Source organism: Giraffa tippelskirchi, chromosome 14 (genome assembly GCF_054371585.1).
Source record: "Giraffa tippelskirchi isolate mGirTip1 chromosome 14, T2T-mGirTip1v1.2.pri, whole genome shotgun sequence".
Classification (NCBI taxonomy): domain Eukaryota; kingdom Metazoa; phylum Chordata; class Mammalia; order Artiodactyla; family Giraffidae; genus Giraffa; species Giraffa tippelskirchi.
In genome coordinates, this window is record NC_137288.1 from 65,178,534 (window position 1) to 65,200,448 (window position 21,915).

The window sequence follows — 21,915 nt, forward strand, 5'->3', positions numbered from 1 at the left end:
AGATGTTAGGGTCATTTGGGGGCCAGGTCTCAGACATTACCTTAGACCCTTGCAGTTTCTTGGCTTTGAGGGGTTGCAGACCCAGAGCCCTTAGTATATTTCCTCCCTAAGAGTTCAGATGAAGAACAAAGTGAATCTTGTCTACCTGCACTGCCTCCATGCTGCACAATGACTCTGCATCCTGAGTCTGAGTCTTTGCGCATGTCCCCAGCCCAGTCTCAGGTGTTGCACGCATTCAAAGCCCCAAGCTATCAGGCTTAGCTACTGGCAGCGTGGATGAAGATAATAACTTTGCCAGCTCACTTGAATTCTTTGCCGCAAAGCTGGCCCAGCAGCTACTCGCAGAACATGCCTGGGCGGGGACGGTAACTGTTTCTCATCAACTGCCAGTCAGTGATGACACCAGTCAGAGCTTCCACCATAACCACTGTGAAGTGCATCTCCCAGCAGCTGGCCCTGGTCGGTCAGCGAGGGCAGACCGCTGGCCAAGCAAGCCCCATCGGAGGGTACCGCCTATACAAGCCTGTACCCTAACATCAGTTAAATCTACTTTGAACTATGCAGATGTGCTGGAGAGCAATTTACTAAAGAAGAACCCCCAAAGGTTAACAAGTATATGAAAAGATACTCAAAATCATGAGTAAGCAGTGAAAAAGGCAAATTAAAATAATACAAGAGCCCTTTATACCAGAGATTCCCAATCCTGACTGTGCTTTAGAATCACCTGGAAAGATTTAAAACAAAAACAGAGACACTACCCAGGCCCTACCCTAAGAGATTTGGATCTAAATGTTCTGGGTGGGGTTTGGACATTGTTGTGTTTTGTTTTTGTATTATTTCAAAGTTTATTGAGGTGTTTCTTTGGAATTAAAGGTCTATTGCACTGGTAGTAAGTACAAAGCTGGGGAAGTGCTGGCAGGGGTGGCAGAGATTCTAGAGAGAATCTGGCGCTATTTGTTTGCATTAAGGACATGCACATCTCTGCCTCAGCGGTTCTGCTCCTAAGTGTATGTATACCAAAGAAAATTTTCCTCAGCTCCATCAAGGGACTTGTATAAGGTATTGATTGCAGCATTATTTGTAACGACCAGAAGCCAGAGAGAACCCGAGTATCCGCCTGGGAGAGTGGATGTTTCAGTGGGGTGGCTGCACAAACAGCAGTTAAACTGATGTACTGAGTGCACTATCCTTGGGTCTTAAAAGCATAGTGAAAGCTGCTGCTGCTGCTAAGTCGCTCCAGTCGTGTCAGACTCTGTGCAACCCCATGGACGGCATCCCACAAGGCTCCCCCATCCCCAGGATTCTCCAGGCAAGAACATTGGAGTGGGTTGCCATTTCCTTCTCCAATGCATGAAAGAGAAAAGTGAAAGTGAAGTCACTCAGTTGTGTCTGACTCTTCGAGACCCCATGGACTGCAGCCTACCAGGTTCCTCTGTCCATGGGATTCTCCAGGCAAGAGTACTGGAGTGGGTTGTCATTGCCTTCTCAGGTAGTGAAACCAGAAAGAATCTAAAACAACCATTTACTATATAAGATGGAGGAGAGTGAGATGGGGATACAGAGATAAAGGTGAATAAAATGAGAGCCTTGCGAGGACCAGTGATGATGTGATATGAACTGACGAGTTAGACTGACCTGATCCTCTGCAGCTACCTTAGAAGAAGAGAAGGAAAAGAAGCACGTGGGGAGAGCACGGAGGAGAAGGAGAGCAGAGGGACTGAGAAGGCAGCACGCAGGGAGGTAGGACCTCCAGACAGTCTGTCTCAGGAGGTGAAGACGTATGGAGACAAGAAGTGGAGTAAGCATCCAAGTCAGAGTTCATTTGTGCAAAGTTGAAAACTTTGAACCAGTTCGGAGGAGTAATCTGGCTGCAGGGAAACTCAGAGAAGCTGTGGCTTCTGGAGAAGTTCTCATGGGGTGGTCTGTATGCACTGAGAGATGGGCTTGACTTGGCTAAAAGGTACATGTAGGAGAGGAGGGTCATGAGAAACACAGCTGAGTGGTTGAGAGATGGGACCACTGGGCTTTGAAAGCCAGACAGGAGGAGTCAGAACTCAGTTATCTATGTAAAATAGGTAACTAAAGATATCGTGCTGTATAGCACAGGAAACTCTACTCAATACTCTGCATCGGGAAAAGAATCTAAAAAGAGAGTGAATATATGTATTGGGTCAGCCAAAAGTTTGTTCAGGTTTTTTGTAAGATGTTATGGAAAAACCCAAATGAACTTTTCGAACAATCCGATATATGTGTAACTTTGCTGTACACCTGCATCTAACACAACATTGTAAATACAATTTCAAAAAAGAACACAAAAAATATTATTCTAAAATATGAGGTAGCATACTGTGGTGATTAAAAGAATCGACTCTAAAACTAGACTGCTTAGGTATATATTTTGGCTTCACTGATTCCAAGTTCTGTGACCTCGACCACCTGTTGTAACCTCTGTATGCCTCAAAAATGATGCCCTGTCTGTAAAATCAGGAAAATGTCTGCTAGAATTATTCTGAGAATGAAATGAGCTAATGTTCATAAAGTGCATAGAACATTTGCCTAGGATTTCTTAAGTTTTATTTAAGTGTTTGTTAAATAAATACAAATAAATGACTCTCTTTTCCTAGGTTTGAGAAACAGATGCCTTTTCTTCCTACTTAAGGAATGGTACCTAAGGGCTTCCTTGATGGAAAGATGTCAGTCTGTAATCATCATCAACAGGGATGGTTTTGTGGTCTGCATTTTGGATCCAGGGCCCAGAAAGCACTGACAACCTGAATATCCAAACCTGTGGGGATTCTTATGTCCCTGATTTTCATCTCTCCACAGCTGCTCCCTTAATCCCTGGAACAAGCGTTTTTTGTGTGGCTTACCTGAATTTTATGGCAAGTGCACTTACTGGAGAAAGTGTGAAGCTCCACCCATTGAGACAGAAGGCATCTCTCGTCAGTGGGGCCTGGACTGGGAGGTGCTGGATGGCCTGGCCCTGTGGGTGGCGTGGACTTGGAGCCAGGCAGTACCTGCACAGGGGCTGACACCCAGAAAAGGGAAGGCCTGACCTGGGGTCATTCAGCACTGAGCCTGTTGGGGAACACTTTCTTTCTAATTTGAACTGTATTAATTTTCACATGCCACTTAAATTGTTATTATCAAAAATGAAAGAGAGGAAAAAATCATCCATTATACTTTCTGGCCTTGTGGAGGTCAAGTGTTTATACATTCATCTTTGTTTAACTTCCTAGGTTTTTAGCTAAGAGATAATGGTGGGAAAAAAAAATTTCTGCACCAATCTTTTCTTTGAGGAGCTCAAATGTTAGATGGGAAGACAGTTACAAATTTGTTATTTGAGAGTCACTTAGAGGTGAGACTGAGGACTAGAGCAAGCAGAGGCCATGTGGAGAGGCTGCATCTCAGGGGTGGCAGTCTACCTGGGTTTCGAAAGAAGGATAGTTTCTAGAAAGCTCAGTTACTCACTGGTTGTGTGACTTTGGACAAGTTACTTGCACTTCAGAAGCTGTTTTCTTGTGAGTGAAAAGGGGTCACTAAGTACTGCCTGCTAGTAAATGTAGTCATGAGGATTAAATTGTAGAATGTTTATGAAGTGCTTAACACAGGCCTGGCACAGAATAAAGCTCAGTCAATGCTTACTGTATGCATGAATGAATAAATGGATTAGCATGCATTGGTACATAGTCCTGAAAGGTCATGGCGAAGCTGGTAATACAGAATCACTGCCTAATTGTTGTCTGGTTGATTGATTCTTACCAAAAACCCTTAACTTAAAAATACAAATGATGATTTAAGGACATATGTAACTCAAATCATTATGCTATATACCTTAAACTTATACAGTGTTATATGTCAAATATATCTTAATAAAACTGGAAGCAAAAAGAAAAATATAAATTTTATTTTCTTTTAGTTTTTTTCTATTTAAAAATTTATTTTATATTGAACTATAGTTGATCTATAATGTATTAGTTTCAGGTATACAGCGAAGTGATTCATTCATACACGTACATATGTATATCCATCCATCCATCCATATATATATATATATATATATATATATATATATATACACACATGTATATATATATACTCTTTCAAATTCTTTTCCAGTTTAGGTTATTACAGAATTTGAGTAGAGTTCCTTGTGCTATATAGTAGGTCTGTGTTGTAGTACACACTACTTATACATAGTAGTGTGTACATGTTAATCCCAAACTCCTAATTTATCTCTCCCCCCACCTGTCCCCATTGGTAACCATTAATTTGTCTGTGAGTCTGTTTCTGTCATGTGAGTTCGTTTGTACTGTTTTTTTAAGATCCCACTTATAAGTGGGATCATGTATTTGTTTTTCTCTGTTTGACTTACTTCACTTAGTATGATAATCTCTGGGTCCATCCATGTTGCTGCAAATAGCATTATTTCATTCATTTTATCGTTGAGCAATAGTCCATTGTATATATGTACTGCATCTTCGTTATCCATTCCTCTGTCAATGGACATTTAGATTGCTTCCTTGTCTTGGCTATTGTAAACAGTGCTGTGATGAACATTGGAGTGCATGTATCCGTTCAGATTATGGTTTTCTCTGGATATATGCCTGGGAGTAGGATTGCTGGATTGTATGGTAGCTCTATTTTTAGCTTTTTAAGTAACTTCTATACTATTCTCCATAGTGATTGTACCAATTTACATTCCCACCAACAGTGTAGGAATTTTCCCTTTTCTGCAGACCCTCTCCAGCATTTATTATTTGTAGACTTTTTGATAATGGCCTTTCTGACCGGTGTGAAGTGATATCTCATTGTAATTTTGATTTGCAACGAAATGCAGATTTAAAAAAATGGGCAAAAGACTTGAATGGATGTGTCGCTGCAGAAGACATACAGATGGTCAAGTACATGAAAAGGTGCTCAGCATCCTAATTATCAAGGAAATACAAATGATCCACAGTGAGATATCACCTCATACCTGTTAGAATGACTACTGTCAAAAAGACAAGCAATAGCAAAGTGCTGGCAAGGATGTGGAGGAAAGGGAACCCTGATGGACTATTGTAGGAATGTAAATTGGTACAGCCATTATTGAAAACAGTATAGAGGTTCCTCAAAATAAAATGAGAAATAGAACTACCATATGATCCAGCAGTTCCACTTCTAGGTTTATGCCCAAAGGAAATGAAATCACTGTCTTGAAGAGACATCTGCACTTCTATATGCATTGCAGCCTTGCTCACTATAGCTAAGATATGGAAACAAATTAAGTGCTCATCAATAAAGAAAATGGTATATATATATATATATATATATATATATATATGAAAAGTGTGAAAGTGTTAGTTGCTCAATTGTGTCTGACTCTTGCTACCCCATGGACTGTAGCCTGCCAATCTCCTGTCTGTGGAATTCTCCAGGCAGGAAAAGTAGAGTAGGTTGCCATTCCCTTCTCCAGAGGATCTACCTGACCCAGGTATCGAACCCGGGTCTCCTGCATTGCAGGCAGATTCTTTACCAACTGAACCACCAGGGAAATATATATATATATATATATATATATATATATATATATATCTCAATAATATATATGTATGATGAAATATTATTTAGCAATAAAAAGAAGGAAATCCTGCCATTTGTAACAGCATGGGCAGACCTTAAGGATATTACACTAAGTAAAATAAGTCAGAGACAAATACTGTCTGATTTCACTTATATGTAGAATCTAAAATTTCAGGCTCATAGAAACAGAAAATAGAATGATATTGTCAGGGCCTGAGGGTGGAAAGATGGGGAGAAGTTGCTCAAAGGGAAAAAACTTTCAGTTATAAAGTGAATACACTTTTGAGATCTAATGTACAGCATGGTAACTGTAGTTAATATTGTATGCTTGAAAAGTGGTATGAGAATAGACCTTTAAAATTTTCACCATAACAGCAGCAACAATGAAATGGTAATTTTATGAAGTGAAGAGTATGTTAACTAACCTTTTGTGGTAAGCATTTCACAATGTGTGTATATATATATGTGTGTGTGTATATATATACACATATGTATATGTGTATATATGTGTGTATGTATATACACACATATATATGTATATGTATTCATCACATTGTATACTTTAAGTTTATGCAATATTATATACCGATTATATCTCAATAAGGCTGAGGGGAAGGGGACACATACAAAGAAATGAGATCATTTTTTCACTGAGCATTTATTAAGTTTTCATCCTGGTCACTGTGCCAGATGCTGGGTTGGAAACTAAACTCACTCTCCATGAATTCTTCTGAAGACTAAAATGTGTCATTTGTGAAAATAATAGTAATATTCTGATATATTTATCATTCTAGCATTCTTTTATTTTATGAATAAATCTTGAGGGTTTTTTTGCCTTAATTAATTTTGGTGCAAGTTTAGATGCCATAGACAGTGTGTCTGAGTCAATTCTGGGAGATTTTGAATGTGATGTGCAGAACTCCTAGTTGCTTTAAAGGCATGAGCTGTTGAGGAAAGAGTTACTTACTGAGAGAAAGTAGTGTCAGTAAAAGTTACCCCCAGAGGTTCTGCTAGGAAATGGACTGTGAATGACCCAACTGCACACCTATATAAGAGAGACCTGAGGTTCAAGATCAGCTTGCTGGTGTTCAAGTTCCAAATCTGCAACTTAGTTGTTGGGTACCTTAAGTAAAACTTCAGTTTTCTTTTTTTTATCTCCTTTTCTTTAACCTATAAAATGCATTGCAGGCATGAGGAATTCTACTCTGTGTTTAGTCAATAAATCCTTATTAATGGCTCACAATAGTCAATGTACTGTGCCAGGTGCTGCGGATACAATGAACATAAAAACCGCACAGTCTCCATCCTTGTGGAAATTGGAGTCCAAAAGAGATGATAAATATTAAAAACCAATAAGTACTATCTATCTGTCTATCTATCTATTAACTATGATACGTACTAAGAAAGAGCACAGTGCTGGGAAGATTATAAAGATTATGAAAGTAGAAGAATTAGATTTAAATTGAAACCTGAAGGATGCTGTAAGAAATACCAAAAACTTCATTGTTTAACAAAGCACAAATTTATTATCATACATTTCTGAAGGTCAGAAGTTCAACACAGGTCTCCCTGGGTTAAAATCAGGTGCTGGCAGGGCTGTGTTCCTTCCAGAGGCTCCAGGGGAGAATCTACTTTCTTTCTTTATCCAGCTTCTGGAGTCCACCTACATTCCTTGGCTTGTGGTGCCCCCAGCACCACCACCACAAAGCCGCCAAAATTTCCTTTCTCTGACCATTATTTCCATTGTCACCTTCCTTTCTCTGACTCACTTCTGTCTTTTTCTTCTGCTTTTAAAGACCCTGTGATTACACTGGACCCACTTAGATAATCTCTCTATTTTAAGATTAGCCGACTAGCCATCTCAGTTGCACCTGAGATGCACATCTTAATTCCCCTTTGCTTGTGTAACCTAACGTGTCCATGGAGATGAGGATGTGGACATCTTGGGTGGCTCATTATTTCGTCTGCCACAGATGGGTAGAAATGAGCCTGAGGAAGGGGTTCTGGAGTTGGGGGATGCCTTTCCAAGGAGAATAACACAGGTGGACAGAGACTTTGAAACAGGCTTCTATTAAATTAGTGGAAAAGAAGAACATGTTTGAAGGGTGGAGAGAGTAGGAAATAGTGGTGAAGGTGATGTTCTGGGGTATATGGAGCTAGACTTTGCAGGGCCACTTTTGCTTTGGTAAAGATTTGTGATTTTTTTCCCTACATGCAATGGAAATCCTTAAAAGTACTGGGTGGGGCATGTTTGATGTGGTTGGCGTTTAAGGATCATTCTGTCCTTGGAGGAGAAGAGACTGGGGAAGCTAGTGATGAGGCTGCTGTAGTTACCAGAGGAAGAGATTCTTATGAGAGTCTTTAAAACAGAGCCTAGCAATCAGTAAGGAGTCTCATGTCCCAGGCTGCTCTCTGGCATCTTCCTGACAGCACACAGTACTTTCCCCCACTGTACTTCTCTCTCAGAGGGTCTCTTTATTCATGGTGCCCACATTCACTTCTTTTGGCCAACCTCCAGTATCCTTTAAGATCTGGCTCAAGATTCTCCAAGAAGCCTTCAGTGACTGCTTTGTTCTGTATTAGTCACTACTTTTGCTTTATGTCGTATTTTGAACAACATTACTCTCTGTGTATTTACTATTAAGTTTCACCACATTGCTCTTTGTTGCGTCTACTCCAGCATTTCACAGTAGCTTTTGTCCTGCCCAAATTCCGGTGCCCCGAAGACTGAGACAGGCCAGATTGTTGAAGCCCAGTTTTGAACATTAGGGTTCAAGTCATCTACTGTGCCCTGGTAACAGAGGATGAGATGGTTGGATGGCATCACTGACTCAATGGACATGAGTTTGAGCAAGCTCTGGGAGATAGCAAAAGACAGGGAAGCCTGGTGTCCGTGGGGTCACAAAGAGTTGGACACAACTTAGCGATTGAACAATAACAACAATGCCCCGATATCTAATGTGTAGTTTAGAGATTAGGTATAACAGCCCATTGCTGACCACTTGGAGCTATGTTTTAGTCAGGATAGATTAGGTTTTGCTGCAGTAACAAACAGCACAGATACTGTAGTGGCTTCTGACAACAAAAGTTTATTTCTTGGTCACACTACTTGCCTATTACTGATCATCTATGGGCTTTGCTCCAGTATCACTTTCTGAGACTCAAACTAATGGAACCTGGCCCTTTGTGGAACATTGCCACTGACCATAGCTTTTGACTTGTCTCAGCATTAAATGCTCTAGCCTCAGAATAATACACCTCTCTTCTACTAACAACTCTGGCCAGAATAAGCCTGACCTTGAGGAGTCTGAGGAGAAATTGAGGAAGGCAGAAAGTACAATTCTATCATATATTGGAAGGACTTGAATGACTAGTACAACTTTCATTGTGGTTGGAGATCAGTGCTCATTCAGACATTTAATGATGCCCTAAATCTGAGAACTAAGTATGCTATTTTAATTTACAAGTCCAAGTCCTGTCTCTATGACTCATTCTGTAGGCCTCAGATTCTCCTGGATCTCCTTTCTGAAGTCCTGTTCTAGCAATCAGCTTGTTTTCCAGGGGTTCACCAACAGGACTGGAAGCCTCATCTCCATCCCTTAGCCCTGGAGTCTCATCTATTCAGGTGCTACTGCACTGATCAGTTTCAGTTCAGTTGCTCAGTCGTGCCCGACTCTCTGTGACCCCATGAGTTGCAGCACGCCAGGCCTCTCTGTCCATCACCAACTCCCGGAGTCTACCCAAACCCACGTCCATCGAGTCAGTGATGCCATCCAACCATCTCATCCTCTGCTGTCCCCTTCTCCTCCCGCCCCCAATCCTACCCAGCATCAGGGTCTTTTCCAATGAGTCAACCCTTCGCATGAGGTGGCCAAAGTATTGGAGTTTCAGCTTCAACATCAGACCTTCCAATGAACACCCAGGATTGATCTCTTTTAGGATGGATTGATTGGATCTCCTTACAGTCCAAAGGACTCTCAAGAGTCTTCTCCAACACCACAGTTCAAAAGCATCAATTCTTCGGCACTCAGCTTTCTTCACCGTCCAACTCTCACATCCATACATGACCACTGGAAAAACCATAGCCTTGACTAGACGTACTTTTGTTGGCAAAGTAATGTCTCTGCTTTTAAATATGCTATCTAGGTTGGCCATAACCTTCCTTCCAAGGAGTAAGCATCTTTTAATTTCATGGCTGCAATCACCATCAGCAGTGATTTTGGAGCCCAAAAAATTAAAGTCTGACACTGTTTCCACTGTTTCCCCATCTATTTCCCAAGAAGTGATGGGACCAGATGCCATGATCTTAGTTTTCTGAACGTTGAGCTTTAAGCCAACTTTTTCACTCTCCTCTTTCACCTTCATCAAGAGGCTCTTTAGTTCTTCTTCACTTTCTGCCATAAGGGTGGTGTCATCCGCATATCTGAGGTTATTGATATTTCTCCCGGCAATCTTGATTCCAGTTTGTGTTTCTTCCAGCCCAGCGTTTCTCATGATGTACTCTGCATATAAGTTAAATAAGCAGGGTGACAATATACAGCCTTGACGTACTCCTTGTCCTATTTGGAACCAGTCTGTTGTTCCATGTCCAGTTCTAACTGTTGCTTCCTGACCTGCATACAGGTTTCTCAAGAGACAGGTCAGATGGTCTGGTATTCCCATCTCTTTCAGAATTTTCCACAGTTGATTGTGATCCACACAGTCAAAGGCTTTGGCATAGTCAATAAAGCAGAAATAGATGTTCTTCTGGAACTCTCTTGCTTTTTCGATGATCCAGCGGATATTGGCAATTTGATCTCTGGTTCCTCTGCCTTTTCTAAAACCAGCTTGAACATCTGGAAGTTCACAGTTCACGTATTGCTGAAGCCTGGCTTGGAGAATTTTGAGCATTACTTTACTAGCATGTGAGATGAGCGCAATTGTGCAGTAGTTTGAGCATTCTTTGGCATTGCCTTTCTTTGAGATTGGAACGAAGACTGACCTCTTCCAGTCCTGTGGCCACTGCTGAGTTTTCCAAATTTGCTGGCATATCAAGTGCAGCACTTTCACAGCATCACCTTTGAGGATTTGAAATAGCTCAACTGCACTGCATACCTGTAGGCAAATCATGACATAGATGACAATGAATACTCAAACTTAGGATCATTCTCCAATTGAATTGAACCTGTTGAAAAATCTTCATATTTTCCTTTGAATTCTCTCCTGCTGATCATTTTCTTGAACCCCAGACAGAGATCCAGTCTGCAAAGCTTGTAAGTCTTACATTCTGCTCAAGAATTTCTAAGCCTGTACTATAAACTGAGTCTAAATTCCAGCATCCTCTCCCTAGTAGGCAAGTCTGCTCCAAGCATTAATGACTCTCCCTTCTTACTGCTAGTAAACAACCATGCTGCCTCCATATATCTGAGGCCTGTCGCAAGACTCTCTGGTTGTTTTAAAAAATTTTTTTCCATCCATAAGAGATTAAGCTTATAAATACTTTTCCCTCTCCTTCATCTCCCAGATTTTCTCAGCATCTAAAGTGACACAGTGAGTGTGGTAAGTATTTAATAACTACTTCTTGGGTTGAATGAATGCAGAGCCACAGACCTATCTTGAACCTTATTAAATATCACTAAATGCTTTGGTATTTCATCATGAAAATGGGGTAATGATATTTAATTCAGGAAGGTATTAGGAGGATTAGATATGATCAGTGAGCTATGTGCTGGAAGAGGCACCCCTTCACAAGAAATGTCAATAATATTAATAACAAGATGTGGTTGAGTCAGAAACCATCTAGGTGTAGAGCAGTATCCATTTAGTGTGCCCTAGTGACGTCCTTCAAGGGATGAAACTTTCCTTTACTTATCTCTCATCTACACTGGAACTGCCCTCCTGTAGTTTTCTATTTTGGAGAAGGCGATGGCGCCTCACTCCAGTACTCTTGCCTGGAAAATCCCATGGATGGAGGAGCCTGGTGGGCTGCAGCAACTTCACTTTCACTTTTCACTTTCATGCGTCGGAGAAGGAAATGGCAACCCACTCCAGTGGTCTTGCCTGGAGAATCCCAGGGACGGGGGAGCCTGGTGGGCTGCCGTCTCTGGGGTCGCACAGAGTCGGACACAACTGAAGCTACTTAGCAGCAGCAGTTTTCTATTTATGGAAGGAAAAATACTTCTTAATTTATTTAAGCTTTTGTTTTTTTCTTGGTAGGGGCAAGAGAGGTAGCTTCTCAAACAAATGTGCAGATAGTTTTAATTTTTTCACTCTCCCACTTCGATCACTTTTTTCACATAGTCATTGTCCAGGGCCCAAGAGTGGTCTCTTGTCTAAGGCTCAGAAATGAATTGTCCGAGGAGATACACGTACTGACAAGCAAGAGGCTTTATTGGGAAGAGGCACCCAGGTGGAGAGCAGCAGGGTAAGAGAACCCAGGAGAACTGCTTTGTTGCACCGCTTTTTTATGATGATGTGGTTTGTTTCCAGGTTGTCTCTGGCCAATCATTCTGACTCATGGTTCTTCCTGGTGGCACACACAGTGCTCAGCCAGGATGGATTCCAGTGCAAAGGATTCTGGGAGGTGGTAGGACAGGTGGCTTCTCCTTTTGACTGTTCCCGAATTCTTCCAGTTGATGGTGGCTTGTTAGTTCCATGTTCCTTACCAGGACCTCCTATTGTAAAATAACTCATGCAAATGGTTACTGTGGTGCCTGGCCAGGGTGTGTGGTTTCAGTCAGCATTTTCCCTAATAATTGCATTGGTTTGATTTTGACTTAATACCTAAAAACTTCTTTTACAACTTTTTTGCGTTTTGAATGATTTCCTTATCAAGTTTAAATTAATAGGAAATACAGATCTAAATAAAATGTTCTACTGAAGCATTTGAAATCTGTTCTCTGTTATTATTTTAGTCACTCAACACAACATAATGAACTATACCAATGTCCTGGTCTAAAAAAAAATTGCTGAAGATGACAGAGTTGGATCTGTCAAATTAGTTGTCATCATACTGAAAGACCAAAGCAGAAATACGGAGGCATTTTGATTAGTATCTGATCATGGTGAAATTTCAGTCATGGAAGTATTTGAAGTGAGTGACCTGATCAATAAATTAATTTTGTTGTAATCTTTAAGACTACAATGTAGTTCATTTTATAACAGATGACATTTTAATAAGCTCTGCATTCTTTGGGCTAAAGAAATTACCAGTTGCTAGAGGACTGTCAACCACTCTCAATTAATATAGACTTTCAAAATTTTTTTTGGCTTAAAACGCTACAGATATTAGATTTTCTAGGAGATATTTGGCATACCAATGAGAGTTTCCTGTACTGCATGTTGTGGTAATCCAGGTGTGTTCCACTTTAGCTGTTGGTCTGTGACGTGAAAAAAGCACAGAAAGTATTCTTTTGAAAAATAAAGTTCTAATTTTATGGTGAAATTTTAAGTTCATAGCGATTTACTTTGTTTTGGTTCATGTAACAGTTCATCAGCTAATGACAATGAGAGTGAAATTTTGATATTATTTTATTGGTGACATATACTCTGGAATTTTACCTTCTCAGTCATTCTGGAGAGCTTAAATATGTGTATATGTGTTCGTGGGGGCTTCCCAAGTGGCTCAAATGATAAAGAATCTGCCTGTAATACAGGAAACCTGGGTTTCATCCCTGGATTGGGAAGATCCCTTGGAGGATGAGTTGGCCACCCACTCCAGTATTCTTGCCTGGGAAATCCCATGGACAGAGGAGGCTGGTGGGCTACAGTCCATGGGGTTGCAAAGAGACAGATAAGACTGAGCACACACACATGTGTATGTTAGTACCACAATGCCATACTGGATTTTTTTTTAAGTTCAAGTAAACTGTGTATTCTAATCAAATTATTATTTGTTCACTAGATGTATTAAATCAATTCACTGAATGTATTAAATCGATTTTTAAATTCATCGACTTATCCAGTGGTCATGATTAGTACTAGTGAATCTCCTAACTTGCATGGACTCCATATTGCTAAGTGACCACATTTTCTGGCTTATAGGGGATAGTACTGTCTTTGTAAAATTAAATTATTGACACTGCTTTTGCTTATTAACTTTTGCTTTCAGAAGTATTTTGGTTTGGAGTGATAAACTACCTGATCACTCTATTTATACTGTCATAGAAGTCATAGTTCCATTGCCTTAATTTCATCATGGAGGGGTTAAAGCACTGTCTTTCTCTCCTCCCTAGAATACATCCCTTTCCTTGTTTTTTTCACATCTTTTACATTCTCTACATCCAAAGGCCATTTTACTTTGTTTCTGTGGATTCCAATGGAAGCTTGTATCTAAAGAATGCATTTATAAGAGAACTTTATAGAGATGATCAAAAATATTTTAAGACATAATCAGTATATATTTTACTCTATTCCAATGGAGCAGGAATCTTGGCTTTTCTTCACTGTTGAGTACTCAGCCTCTTGCACAGTGCTTGGTTATAACAGAGATTCAGTGGTGCTATTGAAGGAATAAGCAGTTTAAAACTTACCCATTTTTTAATTTGAGAAAACTGAAGTTTCTTCATACACACAATTTTCTTTCATAAAGATGTGAAGACACTCCATGCACCTGCTTGGAATCATTGGGAAAATATTTCTCAAACATTGTCCAAATAAAGATTACTTGACCTTTGGCCAAAAACTCAGGCACCCAGCCTCTGCCCCTGAAAGTCTGGTTCAGTAAGTCTCAGGTGACTTCAGGTATACAACAGGCATCATATCTAGAATCCTTTCCAAGTCCACGTCTTTGAAATCTTTGTTTCATTTTATTGTCAAAAGGACATTTACTTGAATCCCTACTAGGCTGTCCATCTTTCTACAAAGTCGCTATTAATAAACTAATTATAGAGAGAGTATTAGACTGAAAAGAAACTGGGTTCCACCACGTAACTGGTCTTATCACTTCCTCTCTTTGGATACAAATTTTCTCAAGCTTAGAGTGACAAAGCTGAACGGCAAGACCCCCAGCCCTCCTTCAGCTCTATCATCAGGTGATTCTTGTCTTTGAAACCTGATGGATATCTGGCCAGGTAAAAGGTGCTCCATGAGACATTTTCAACAAAAAAGAGTAAGTGCTTTGTCTTTGTTGCTTCATTTATAAGAAATTAACTATGGACTAATTACAGACTGAAGAGATATTTTTAAACTTTTAGGTTGTTTAAGCACCATTCTTCATGAACAAACTTCTATACCAGTTTATTTGGGATTCTCTAGAAACATGTTTTGGGAGCTGATGGGTAACTTTTTATTTGAGGTTAAAAATGGTTTCTTAACTCTTGCTAATTGTATAGAGCCCTCTAAAGATATTTCTACAGATAAGAAAAAAAGTCCATTGCTTTGAGTATAATTTGCAGAAGTTAGAAAAGCCTCCCTACCCAAGTGTCCTATTACTAAATTGTAAGCAAAATCAGAATTAATCTTTTTCGTGACTATGCCAAATATTGAATAGATTTCACAAAAAGGGAAGAGAAGGAGACTCTGGTGAATATACTCACAGATATTCGTTCATCAGATCAGCCATATGTGTCAGACCGGGTCTTGGAGGAGTATAAGCCAAATTATATATTTTTTTCCAGGAGTATAAATCAGATTAGATTAACTTTTTCTAGAATGAGAGAAAGAGAATAGATTGGGAAAGTTTTAAAGCTGGGAAGAAACCCAAGAAGGTCAAGACTTGGTGAGCAGAGGGTCATGAATATCTAAAGGTTGTTGCCAGTAAAAGTGGAAAGATGTTCATGTCTGGTTGGTAAAGAAGCAATAGCAACATTCACTTATTTCAGAATTCTATCTTGGGCTGTTCCTGAAGTCAGATGGAAGGGTTCTGTGAAATGACGTGATAGGAGAGAGAAGGAAGAATTGTATAATTGCAGTTTCTTTATGCCAGACGAGCTGTCTGGTGGCAAAGCATTGAAGGTGTCATCACAGAGGTGGGATTGATTTTCTTGTATCCTCATATAATTGCCTAACACCCTACTTCTTCCTGTAAGGTGGATTCCACGTAAAGAATAATTATTATTAGTTTAATCCACATTAGCACCGATGTCTCACAGTGGATATTAATCAACTCAATTATCTCTCCAGGTCCAGGTATAAAGAGCAATGAACAGGCTGAAAAATGTTTCTGAAGATAAGCTTGTGATTTTGACGCTTCAGGAATGGACAGAAAACGTGGGAAATACGTAGTGAATATTGAACACTCTGGAAACCAGCCAGTGAGTATTGGTGGCACCACTGTGGTATGTTCTGATAGTTCACAGTCTTGTTTTCAACAATAATACAACTCTATTTGTTTTATTACAACATAATTCTTCCCCAAAAGGAATTCTTAATCAAAATTCTACATGAAAAACAATTTTCAGCTATTCTATTACTACTTGTTAATTAGGAAACCTGTTTTTATCACTATATGAATTATTAAGAAATTTATTTTAATTCTCACTAATCTAAGATATTAGCAATTTGGGGGGTAACAATTTATTAAACTCTTCAGATAATTCTCTACAGTTATTGTAACTCAAGTATAAGACAATGAATCTGTGGTTGATTGCATTAACAAATTATATTTTTAAAATGTGATATATAGATTTTTGTATTAATTGCCTGGACTTTTAGTGTAATATGTAGATTTGTCAGAGCTCAAAAATTTCATATATTTTTGAAAGTTAGACCATGATCCTTTAAGTGAAGTCTTGGTACAGGAAGCAAATTATCTAGCAAGTCCTTTAGTTAAAGACTTGCCTCTAGTTAACTACTTGTGAATTTCTTTTTTAGTAGAGAATTGTATTTAAGGGAAATAGTAGAATTCAATTCTATACAATATTATTTGACTATTGCTTATGTTTTTAGAAGAAATAATTTAGGACTGTATGTTTTGGTATTGCCTTTTATGAAACTTTGCCTCTGACTAGAGAGCCCTTGATACTGGAGACAAATGGAAATGTGTTCAATGAAATCAGTATAAGTTTGAATGGACAGTTATATTCTTTGAGGAAAAATATCTTTGTCCCCCTGCAGTAACAAGGAAGTTACAAGGCAGGGAAATTGTTCTCTTGATTCTAGATCAGACTCTTTTCCCCTAAAGATGTTCTTCATGGCTTTTTGAACCTTGCAACTATGTTACTAGGTCTTCACAGTGTCAAGATACTCAGATAAAAAGGTCCCTTTACTAAGGAATTAATCATCTTGAAGATTTCCCTAGACAATGATGACATTTTTGAATAAAGAGCACACGTTTTCATCACTGAGTATCTCATGTTACATCTGGATATTTGTACATAATGGTAGACAAATTTTTTTCAATTGAGGTCCATTTTCACCAATGGATCAAAGGAGCAACTGACATCTACATAAAAAAAGAGAAATTTAGGAGTTTGTTTTCCCCTGTTAGGGAACAGGAAATGGTGACCTCTTTTAAGTTATAAGCATAGAATTTAAAATTTTATTCCATGAACATAGCTAATGCATATTAGGTGGTGTAATGGAGATTATTGACTTCTACCAAGAGCTAATAAACTATAATTCACGGCTCCCCAACTGCTCAAAATGTTACCTTTACTCTGCTGTCAGTGTGCTTACCCCCCCCGTTTCCTTCTCTTAAATATTTTCGATTCTGATAAGCTGGTCTGGCCAATGAATCTTTATTTAATTACAAGAGTTCCAAAAATATTCAAATTCATCAGCCACAAACTGAATATCTGCAGAATAGTGATAGTAATAATATAGAGAAACACAAACTTTTACAACATATAAATCTTTGTGATTTTCTCAAAGTTGCCTATTTAAGAGCAGATAGGAGTTTGTTAACGTGCTTGTGTGTATCATATTATCGTATCTTCTCTTACTCTGTGTGACTGCATAGCTATTCTCTTTATTTGTTTGGCATGATATTGTACATTTAGAAAAACAGAACTTGACTAATCTTTTTTGTGTTCAAGCGTATTCCTTCTTGACTCGAGCTAATCATAATAATACCCCATTTTATTCTTGTTATAGCTGCTCAATGGCCGGTGTCTGCACACATATGTATCTTGATTGTTTTAATGGAAATTAGAGATTGATTGAACTAGCAACATCAATAACATTTTAAATAACCATTTAAGATTGGTTAGTTAATCAATATAATTAGAGAGCACATTTAAATAATACTCTTGTTATCCTGTGGAAAAAAATTAAATAATTCTACAGTATTTTTCAGCTATTACAAATTTACACAGAACAATTTACACCCCCCGTAAGAATGTAACACAGATTGCTCTCCTTCTTTTTCTTAAAACCGTATCTGGAGTTATTTTTCTCTTAAATTCACTTCAAGAAAAACCTAACCACCAAAACCTTTCTTATTTGAACCCATACTTTTAATTCATTTATTTAAAAGAATTCAACATGTATTTAAAAGACTTAAAGAATAATATAATAAGCATGCATGTACCAAACACCAAATTTAAGAAATAAGCCATTACATATATAGTTGAAGTCTTTTGTTTTTATAGTCTTTGAATGTATTTAACACATAGCGTTGTAAGTTTAAGCTGAACAGTGTGCTATTTTGATACTATACCGTAACATGATCAACTATAGTTATAGTTATCACTAAAGTGATATTTACCACATTACATAATTATAGTACAAGAATATTGTTTATATGCATTATAGCATGTTTTAGATCACTACTTGTTGAAGGCTTGTGAAATCTTTTGTTTATATCTTCCCAACACCCTTCCCTTCCTCCTTTGTGCTACCTGCCCCATGAAGACTCAGGTGAATATGCTTGTACCAAGCATTTTCCAGCTTCTAATACTTATCATATTTATCTGCATATATTTTTCTCAAATTCAAGTCTATTGTGCTTCATCAAAGAAGCATAAGATCTGGTAAGAGTAAAATAATCATATAGAAACTAGAAAATGCATATTGAGAGATTCCTAAATGATTTGTCTTTCACGGACCGCCTAGTTCTGTTCAAAAAAGAGGATGACATTAGTAATATTAAGGCTACAGAACTCATTTTGGTATGAAGAAGTTTAGTTAGTAGGTTGTGGATAGATGGGTACTGGTCTTATTAGACTTAGAAATCCTGGGTGCTAGAACCTGAATAATGTAACTGTGTTATTGTTACATTATTATTAAAATAAAAACTTTATTTTAGAAAATAATTATAGCTTTATAGAAAACTGCAAACATAGTACAGTTTTAAAGCAAATGAATAGAACAGTTTTCTAAACATAGAAAACAGCAAACAGAGAATTCCCACATACCTAGTACCCAATTTCCTCTATTTTTTCTTCCAGTTTTATTTAGATATAATTGACATACAGCACCGCACAAGTTTAAGTTGTATGGCATAATGATTTGACCTACATGCGTGATTAAATGATTATTACAGTTGTTTAGTGATTATCCATCATCTCTTACAGACAGAAAATTATATTTTTTTGTGATGAAATCTCTTAGAATTTGCTTTTTAACTTTCATATACAACATAGAGTAGAGTTAATTATATTTATCATGTTGTACATCGAATCCCTAGTACTTATTTATCTTACAACTAGAAGTTTATTCCTTTTTACTGCCTTCATCCAATTCTCCCTTCTGTCCATGGACCCCGCCTTTGATAACCATAAATCTGACCTCTTTTTCTTATGAGTTTTTCTGTTTGTTTTTGAAGTATAATTGACCTACAGCACTATATTATGTCCTGTTATACAACATAGTGATTTGGTATTTCTATACATTTCAAAATGACCACCACTTACGATGTTACTATATAAAGATACTATGTATTTGATGACTATATTCCCCATACTGCACTTTTCATACCTGTAACTCATTTATTTTGCACCTGGAAGTTTGTGCCTCTTAATCTCCCTCACATGTTTCCCTCAACAGTGTCTCCTGTTATTAATATGGTACATTGGTTATAATTAATGAACCAATGTTGATACACTGTTATTTTTTAAAGTCCATATTTTATTCAGACTTTTAGTTTTTACTTACTGCCCCCTTTCTGTTCTTCTGCATTGTTTATTTGTTCAATCGTTTATATCAGTATGGACTGTCAGATGTTTACTTTCTATTTTGGATTATAATCCAGTACTACTCTAAGTTTTTAGCTCCAAATAGCTTTGGCCATTGAGAACTCTTTCAGTTGATTCCTGTGTCACTTTGACATACTGACGTACACCTGTCATCATCATCATTCTTATTTTTTGGTGAAGCATGGGAGGATTTCCTTAATCTCTGATATTACAAGATGCTCCAGGCTCATCTTGTGAATTTCCACCCCAACCCTATCATTAGCCGTTTCTCCGGAGAGTCCTCACTTCTCTTGCTAAGTAAGAGTTTGGTATCAGGAACCAAGATCTGGGCGCTTGTTCCTGCGAGTGTACTGTTGCTTCTAGGTCCCCTCAGCGGACAAAGGCAGGAAATATATGCGTGTATAGTAACCTGTGTATGCAGACATAGGTATAAATACTTCTCTATGCAATCATCTATATTTGTATTTTATGAACATGAGTTTATACTGATAGCTCCAACTTTTTTGATTTTTGTATACTTATCTTGTATTTACTGACCTCATTAATTCGCTTATTCTAACATTCTGTCTGTAGATTCTTTTGGATTTTCTGTAAACACAATCATATCATTATTATTTTTTCAAATTTTATAAGTTTATTTTTGTTTTGCTAACAATGCACTGGCTAAGACCTCCAATGTAACACTGAATGGAAATGGTGAAAGTGAATATCTTGTGTTACTCCCAAATTCAGGGGGAGAGCATGAAATATTTCACAATTAATTATGCTGTTAACTTGGGTTTTATGGAGCTACCCTTTGTTAATTATGGAAAAATCTCTTCTATTACTAGTTTGCTCAGATATTTTGTAATTAATGTCAATGATTATGTAAAATAATTAAATGTAATCTTGTTTTGAGAAGTATAATTATTTATTCCTCAGTCAGCTTTCAAATGATCTTCTTTGACCAAATATGTCATAATATGCCACAACCTTACTTACATTTGTCAGAATTGTATTACTTTAGACATAAGATACAGTAGCATCTTATCTCTCCTCATTCTTTTCTGTATACAGCCATTACCGAACCTTACAAACTATGAAGCTCACAGTTCAGCATGTGGGCTTACAACATCAATTGATGTAACTGGTGATTCTGGTCCCAATTTAACTGATGTCTGCACCAACACAGGGACTCTTGGATATTCAGAATTTCCAAACAGAGAATCTCAATATTGTCAGGTAATGTTTGGGGTGACACTGTTTCTCTGGGTTATGATATAATCCACATAGAAGTGCTCTTGATTTAATATTAGAGAAAAAAAATTCAGTCAATTAACATTGTTCTTTTGCAAATCTACAACATCCTCTGAACATGTCTTCACTGAGAAGAAATGCAGTAGAGGTAGATTTATGGGGCTCTTAATTTAAAGAGCTAATGATCTTAATGGAAAGAAAAAACATATATAGAGTTTAGGGAAAATATATGGGGCTTCGCTGGTGACTCTGTCAGTAAAGAATCTGCCTGCAGTGCAGGAGACTCAGTTTGATCCCTGGGTGGGGGAGACCCTCTGGAAGAGGAAATGACTACCCACTCCAGTGTTCTTGCCTGGAGAATCTCATGGACAGAGGAGCCTGGTAGGCTGTATAGTCCATGGGGTCACAAAGAGTTGGACACTACTGAGTGACTAACGCTTTCACTTCACTTTTAGGGAAAATATATGTGTCAAAAAAAAAAAGCAAAGTTTTGGGTTCCTTTGTTTGGAGGACTGACTAGATGATGACAGCAATGCATTGACAGTGAATGATGTCGCAACCCTTGCTCGGTAGAAAGTGAAGTCTTGTGCTAAGGCCCTAGGGCCCTCGTCTGTGGGTGACCTGCCTCACTCGCCTTCCTTCCTGCTTCTGGGCCTAACTGTGGTCCTTCTGTCCGCCTCTTGTCTCTGACTTCATGTGTTACCAACCTTGACTTAGAAACTATTTAGTACCACCTTGGTTTGGTGCCCAGAGGCAGATTTCCTGTATTCTTCACACTGTTTCTCATTATTCTGTTTTCTTCACCTAAAATCTGATGCCTGAGTCTTCCTTGATTCTACCCCTTACTCCAGATGAAAACTTGATTTTTTGACTGATTGATAACGATGCTTGGCAGTTTGGCTCAATTCTTCTGGTTCTGGATTATACCCCTCCTCTGATTAACCCTGCTTTAGAAACAGTTTAGAAAGACTTTGATAAAATAAGAGGATAAACCCTTGATGCCAAGAGACGTTGTGGAAGAAAGTTTTTGATAGGAATTATTTAGAGAATGGGCTTCCCT

At 38.3% G+C, this 21,915-nt stretch overlaps 1 protein-coding gene across 1 annotated transcript in view; it reads left to right on the top strand.

Annotated features, from left to right (window-relative positions):
- LOC145534528 (uncharacterized) overlaps positions 1-21,915 on the top strand; it is an 81,961-nt gene that overhangs the window by 53,785 nt on the left and 6,261 nt on the right. Inside the window, exons 2-3 of the mRNA XM_081562218.1 lie at positions 15,667-15,797; positions 20,676-20,840. Coding sequence (XP_081418344.1) covers positions 15,741-15,797; positions 20,676-20,840 — 222 coding nt within the window. The 5' untranslated portion in view covers positions 15,667-15,740. The remainder of the gene's footprint in view (positions 1-15,666; positions 15,798-20,675; positions 20,841-21,915) is intronic.